This window comes from Montipora capricornis, chromosome 13 (genome assembly GCF_036669925.1).
Source record: "Montipora capricornis isolate CH-2021 chromosome 13, ASM3666992v2, whole genome shotgun sequence".
Lineage (NCBI taxonomy): Eukaryota > Metazoa > Cnidaria > Anthozoa > Scleractinia > Acroporidae > Montipora > Montipora capricornis.
The window spans coordinates 8,534,309-8,541,115 of NC_090895.1; the positions used below are offsets into that span (position 1 = coordinate 8,534,309).

Consider the following 6,807-nt stretch of genomic DNA (forward strand, 5'->3'; position numbering starts at 1 on the left):
GGCTGGAAATAAGATAGGCTTAGAGCCTGCCGCCTTAGCCTGAAAACCATTATATAAGCAATGCTTTACCATAAAACCCCATTATGATGCCATCATAACGGTGTCTTTGATTGAAAAATGGCATCCTTGATTGACACGCAAACAGATCTCGAGACTTACACGCCAAAAATAAAATAAAATAATCTGCAACCTCTGCATTAAAACGTTCTTTTGTCGTAACCTGTTCGCCATGTTGTTTTGTTGCGCTTTCGCGACCCTCTTGTCAGTCAGTTTAACTAAACTTGTTGCGCTCCATCTCAGCTTTCGGCAATGTTTGGGATTAATTAACCTGTTCTCAGCCAATGAGCGTGCTAAAATTTTATGCATGTATATATAGAGAGATTCTTTATGCGGCACTTTGCTCTTCAGCAAAACCAGAATTGAGCCTTATTGACCCTATGCAATCGAGGCGATGCACGAGTCCCCTATAGTTCAGTGCTACAGCATCCGAAATAGTAATTTTGACTGCTGCAACGGATCATTCAATCTCGAGTAACAGTATATCGTACGACCTAATACGGAAACTGTTCGCGTCAAGTGTTGCCATGCTGAAAAATTCCAATTTTTTCAAATCTTTAATTTCCAAGTCTTCAAATATTGAGATCTTAATGAGAATGTAATAAAACAGTTATTCCTTTCCTGCCTGTTGGATATGAGATTGGTTATAGCCAATCATATCAAGCGCGCGCTTGTGGAATAATTGTTAACGACGTTCGCGCCCATTGCTACTGCGCATTTTTTCGCGCATGTCAAGCACACGTCATGCATCGCAGACCACGAATGTAAACACGATGCTAAAAACGCAAACATTTTCCACAAGAATGGAACGTGAAAGCGTGTGGCATCATGGGATAGCTGTGGACCCAGGTCTTCTCGGAAATCTCACGCAATGACGTGACAGTGCGAATATACGATCGCTTTGAGAACTGCGCAGCGATTTTACTCTCTTGAATGCTCGGTGACCCCTATTTTTCTTTCCGTAGATCACTTCCTTTTTTGATTTTGTCCATTTTAACAAAAAACAAGAAAAGTCTGTGCGTGAGAAGTTACAAATATTTCGCCTTTTGTGCTCTCGTGCGACCGGAGCTTTCCTTCTTAGACTAATATGTATCGTTTTTCAAGGTCTATTTCTTCTCAGAAAAAGACATCAGCTGCAAAGGTTAATTTAGTTATATTAGTTACTTTGAATTGAGGACGTTCACTTGATCTAAATTTCACTAATGCAGCTTTTTTATTGCTGACAGTTGTAAGCTAAGATCGTCTTAAAGTAACGCAATGTTTTAAAAGTGCACCTCATGATCTCGTAAACGAGAACGGTGACCCCCCATTTTTTTGCCTTTTCGGCAAAAGTAGATCATTACCTTTCTGCGTGGCAAGTTTTAAAAAAATCTGTACATGGAAACATTTTGGGCGCGAACGTCCTTAAATGAAGCACACAGTAAATTACAAGGAACTCTGAATCGGTCTAGCTAAGTGATTTATGACTAGCATGGTGCAAGCACGTTACTCTAAACAATTGTCCCATAAACATTGACAATGCATTTTCTGCAAAGGAAGATGGAAAACCTCCATCAGAACGCCAAAACATGCGTGCATGTACTCTTGAGCGGGCTACCATATCATAATAATTAAAACAGCTCATCACCAGGATAAACAAAATAATTTGAAAAACCATCGTTATTTCGAAAGACAAAAAGATGTAAAAAACAAGTAAAATGCAATTTCTTAAGAAACGGTGCATGACAGCTAAAGTGATTTTCCTGGAGCTCTATCTTGGTCGCAGTGTACAATGATGAGAATTTCGTTTCTTGATTTTTCGAAAAATAACCTCGAATTTTAACACACACTCGTACAGGATCTCTATTCTTTACTTTTTCTAGTCACCTATAACAATTCATCGAACTAAACACCCGTTAATTTTCGTTCGTTCTGGCATACTTTTCCCTAGAAGCATTTACATGTTTTTTCAGAAAATCCGTTGTTAACTCCATTGACGCTTTAACTTTGCTTTTCATTTATGAAAGGTGAAAAAAAGACCCCTTTGGATTAGTGATTCTTTTAAAGTACACTCCCCTGACTTTAAACTACACAACTGGAATTGCAGGTTTCAATTAATCAGACTTAATACGAAAATTGATCTAAATTGTCTAATTCGGGGAGACTTGAAACCGTAATGACATTGTTTTTCTTTTTGCATTTTGTTTTTGAAACATGAAACTTATTTGTATTTGGTGGTATTTCGTATTAATGAAAACTTACTTGCCACAGCAGCACAGCGTAAATTTCAATTCAAATTGTGCAAAGGACATTTTGCCACTAACTCGGGAAAAGAACGCCAGCAAGTAAAGCAATTCCCACCTGCCACCTGTCACCTGCAATTCCCTTGTGGTGGGTGGGTTTCAAGGGATGTCGTTGACAGTGATATTAAATTCAGCTTAAGTTTCACCGTTTTCCTTTAAATATGAAAGGATTTAAATTACCATGCCATCTTAATTTTTAAATGAACGAAGGGGATAGTTTCTAAAGAAACAGTGGTGCTGCGTCGGTGGGGAAGTAGTATACAAAACATTTGGTTTTATCAACGCAGTTGGTAATGTAAATTGGCCACCGTACATAGATTCTAAAAGCTGACGTTTCGAGCGTTAGCTCTTCGTCAGAGCGAATCGCGAATTGGATTCGCCCTGACGAAGGGCTAACGCTCGAAACGTCAGCTTTTAGAATCTCTGTACGGTTGGCAATTTACATTATCAACTCCGTTGATAAAACAAAAATTTTTGCATACATCTTTATTTTCAGTTATGACAAGCAGATGTTCAATGATTATTGTTACCGGGGAAAGCGAACCTAAATGTCATTATCTGATATTGCACTGGCTATAGAGTTTCTTTTCAAAATTTTTGCATACATCTTTATTTTCAGTTATGACAAGCAGCTGTTCAATGATTATTGTTACCGGGGAAAGCGAACCTAAATGTCATTATCTGATATTGCACTGGCTATAGAGTTTCTTTTCACAAGAATTTTCTCTCTTAAGGTGTTTAAATGGGGCAATTCCAGATTACCTTCTAATGATAGTCTGTCATAATCACTAAGGTTAATCAGTTCAATGGGACAAACAGTTGACAATCGCTGAAGACTTTGTTATCTAAAGGATGCATTAATGGATCATCTAAGTCTAAAATTGCTTGGGGTTCCATGCAATCCTATACCAAAGAAAGAACATTTCATGAGGAACATTAACCACCCACGCCAAAAACCCAATGAGGGACGGGTCGCACTTGAGACAAATTTCTGAAATGTCGCAAGATGTTGCCGACAATGTTTGTCTCCGAACATGTCCGAGACAATTAAAACGTTGCGTTTTAGGGTCGCATCTGTAGAAATATAAACCCAAAGTAAACATGGGATCTGTCACTGAATAATTTTACCCCATTCTAATAATTCTCATTTCCAGCTCAACGTGGAGAATAGAAACGGCCGGCATAATTCAGCACCAGATCGTTTTGTTGCTTTATTTTTATTCCTATGTTCAGAACGTAAATGCAGCTAATGATGCTTAAAGAGTAACTCCTCTTTCTCGCCGAAAGGGCGCCAGACTAATAAAAACTGTCGTTGCCAGCACAAAGGTGTTCGGCAAAAAATTGCTGCAGATTTCCGCTTTGATGGTGGCTCCAAAACAAGTACCCTGGGCTATACCGGTCTTGTGCTTCATTTGAGTTCACTGGGTCTAAATCTATGTCCCAAAATGATGAAAAGTTGCTTCGAAAACCTGGATTCATGATTGGCCGTGACGGAGCAATGTGACGGTGACAACGAAAAAGGCCTACATTATGACATAAGCATAATGTGATTTTACTTGGAAGCCCGTCATAGTTAAGTATTTAGGTGTGCCGTTGCATGGGGCAAGAGGCGTTGTCAATCATAAAGCTTAAGCCAATCAAATGAGGTCAGATTGAATAACACCGAGGTTATAAGCACGATCAGTTTAACTCGTGGTCCTTCTCGCCTGCATCCCCATTGTGTTAACATCCGAACACAGATTTCTGTTACTGTAGAAGAATTTTCCCTCGCCCTCCCCATGCTCTAGCCTTTTCATTAGGCTTTTGCAGCCTTATGATACGTACTTGGCTCTTTGGCAATATTTAACCCGACCTTTGCTTATCACTCGACTTTGAAGAGCTTTAGTCGCCGTAGTACGGCGGTGTAACCGCGTCGAGCCACAGAAAGGTAAAGGTAAAGCCTGCTACGAGCCTAAAGGGCCCACCAGGCCGGTGCTTATCTCCGGTTTCTGTAGCATGGAGCGACTAGGGGTATTTCAACTCCCCCCTGGATGGGATGCTAGTCCATCGCAGGGTTACCCCCAGCACTATTCACCGGTACCCATTTACACACCTGGGTGGAGAGAGGCACCGTGAGAATAAAGTGTCTTGCCCAAGAACACAACACAATTTCCCCAACCAGGACCCGAACCCCGGACCACTCGATCCGGAGTCGAGCACACTAACCATGAGGCCACCGCGCCTCCCACAGAAAGAGCGCGAAAAATTAAGCCTCGTTTATGTTTAGTTGTCCTGATTACAAGAAGTTTATCTGGCTTGAACCTGCGATCCAATCCAAAGCCAGTACCTGATCAGCGGTCAATTTCTAAAAAAAAAGCTGACCTCGGTAAGCTCTAAACTTGAGCCTGCAATATAGTCATATGTTACTGGTCAGCAGATCCCTTATTTAGACAAGTGTCAATTGAACATAACATGGATGTCCAATATCAAACATGTACATTGTAAATTAAGTAGTTAGAGTATATGGCCACCACGTCGGGCACAAGTCACAATGGCAAGTATGGAGGGGTGGACGTACGGAAGGAAGATCAATGACGTCATAACTAAAACCAAGATTTCCCGCATCGATGGGCTACCATATTTTCCTAACCATGGTGCTCCGTGCGCGCGCGCGGAGTTCTGCTTCAAAACATATGAGCAGTTGTCATGGTGGTGATGATCAAGTTAAGGAAATGGAACAAGATTTAGCCAAGCCTAAAAGCGGAGCTCCCTGGTTATTAATTCTTACTGCCTGTATGGTTAGTGAACATAAAAAAAGGTTTCGAATTGTCCGCGTTTTTGTGTTTCCAGTTGCTGCTTAGTTAAATTATTTTCTTTGCTTTCCTCTATAGAAATATTCATTGCCTAACTAGTGAATTTCACCGCATATTTCACGCTAAACACCGATATCCCATGAATCACGAATCGAAAAGATAAGTGCGATATCGGTTTTTCGAGTGAAATTCACCAGTTTGGCAATGAATTTTTCTTGAACTGTATGAGTTTTAAAAGAAAACGAGCACCCTCTCAGCGAGCGAATGGAAAAGGAAAAAAGCCATTGCAGAGCAATTGCAACCATCAAAAACCTTTGTCAGTTCAAGGTCAAAACGAGTTTTGCTGATGTACTTTATTCAAATTTATCTCTGAAAACGAGATCATTCACATTTTGATGTATTTCATGCTACTGCTACTTCTATATGGTACGCTGATTTCTAAAACTCCTGAATGAAAAGAAAAAAACATTAGAAAGGAAAATCTAGTAAATAAATGAAAGATTCAACATGACTTAACCTAACTTTAGTATAAAACTGAGAGCTTGAGCCATTTTTTCTGGATCTCTCGTTTCGCTCAGAGAACGGTTGCCTGACTAGCTAACAAGGGGAATAAAAATCAAGACTGCCTTCTATTGTCTGAACTTGATTCTTTAATGGCCGAACCAGGGCGACAATTTCCAGTTTTTCTACTCGGCTGTCAGATCACTCACATTGGAGTACAATCTTGTGTCGTACTGACTGAGATTCACATACGTCTGCAAAAGTAATATTGTAACAGTGATTGTGCTAGCTTTCACTTTGATTCTTTACGACAATCACCTCAATATGGTAGAATGATTCCAACTAACTGAATACAGACAATAAGGACAATTGAATGCGGGACTTCTTATTTAATTGGTGAAATTTAAGGACAAAAAAACAACAACAACAACGTGATTCTTTTCGTAAAGTAAGGCTTGGCTTTTGGATTAAGGACGGTACAATGAAGTGTGCGTGCAAACAGATTTTACGGGCACATTGTCCCATAAATACCCAAAATATTTCCTCGATTTCTTTACCTTGTGATTCCTTTCCATATCTTTCATTGTTTTTCTCAGCTTTTCAAATGTAGGTCGATCACTTGGATCTTCTTCCCAACACTTCATCATAATTTCATACCTGAATTATTGGGAGGAACTTATAGTCAAGCAGTTACTCATTACTTTTTACTTAGTATCGCAATTGAGGAAAAATATCATTTACAGATTGCTATCCACATGTCTCGGCTTAGGCATCCTGTATCCTTGTTGAATTTTATCCGCAATGAGTCTGGCGTGTGTGTCCGGGTATGGAGATCCACCTAGGAGTGTAAAATTCCTGTCTCAATGTCACTTTGTACCATTATCAAATGTAATTAGACGCCAATGTAATATGTAAAGCTATTTCTGTTTATAAAGCACACTTTTTTGTCATGAAGTCAAGTATCCTTTTTATTAAATCTTACCAATGGTCAGGATTTCATAGAGAAGAACCCCATAACTCCATCTGAAAAAGGAGTATAACACATGCATGGTAAAAATCAACGAGGAAGCAAGCAAGCAGATTTACAAAGATTTAATAAAAATAAAAATAAAGTTATTAGTAGAGAAAAGAAATGACAAGCCTTTGGAGGAAACTATGTAGTTTCTTCGCAACAC

At 39.5% G+C, this 6,807-nt stretch overlaps 2 protein-coding genes across 5 annotated transcripts in view; both read right to left on the minus strand.

The window, feature by feature from the left end:
* LOC138029783 (uncharacterized) overlaps nt 1-2,397 on the minus strand; it is a 29,195-nt gene extending 26,798 nt beyond the window's left edge. Inside the window, exon 1 of one of the 2 annotated variants that reach the window (XM_068877607.1) lies at nt 2,299-2,397. The gene's annotated coding sequence lies outside the window, so the exon portion shown is untranslated. The remainder of the gene's footprint in view (nt 1-2,298) is intronic. The other variant, XM_068877608.1, reaches the window with a different exon arrangement.
* A 3,072-nt stretch (nt 2,398-5,469) lies between these two features.
* LOC138029724 (uncharacterized) overlaps nt 5,470-6,807 on the minus strand; it is a 128,621-nt gene continuing 127,283 nt past the window's right edge. For 2 of the 3 annotated variants that reach the window (XM_068877483.1, XM_068877482.1), the window contains 3 exons: nt 6,615-6,655; nt 6,374-6,470; nt 5,470-6,289 (listed from right to left, as the gene is read on the minus strand). In XM_068877483.1, coding sequence (XP_068733584.1) covers nt 6,100-6,289; nt 6,374-6,470; nt 6,615-6,655 — 328 coding nt within the window. In that variant the 3' untranslated portion in view covers nt 5,470-6,099. The remainder of the gene's footprint in view (nt 6,290-6,373; nt 6,471-6,614; nt 6,656-6,807) is intronic. The other variant, XM_068877484.1, reaches the window with a different exon arrangement.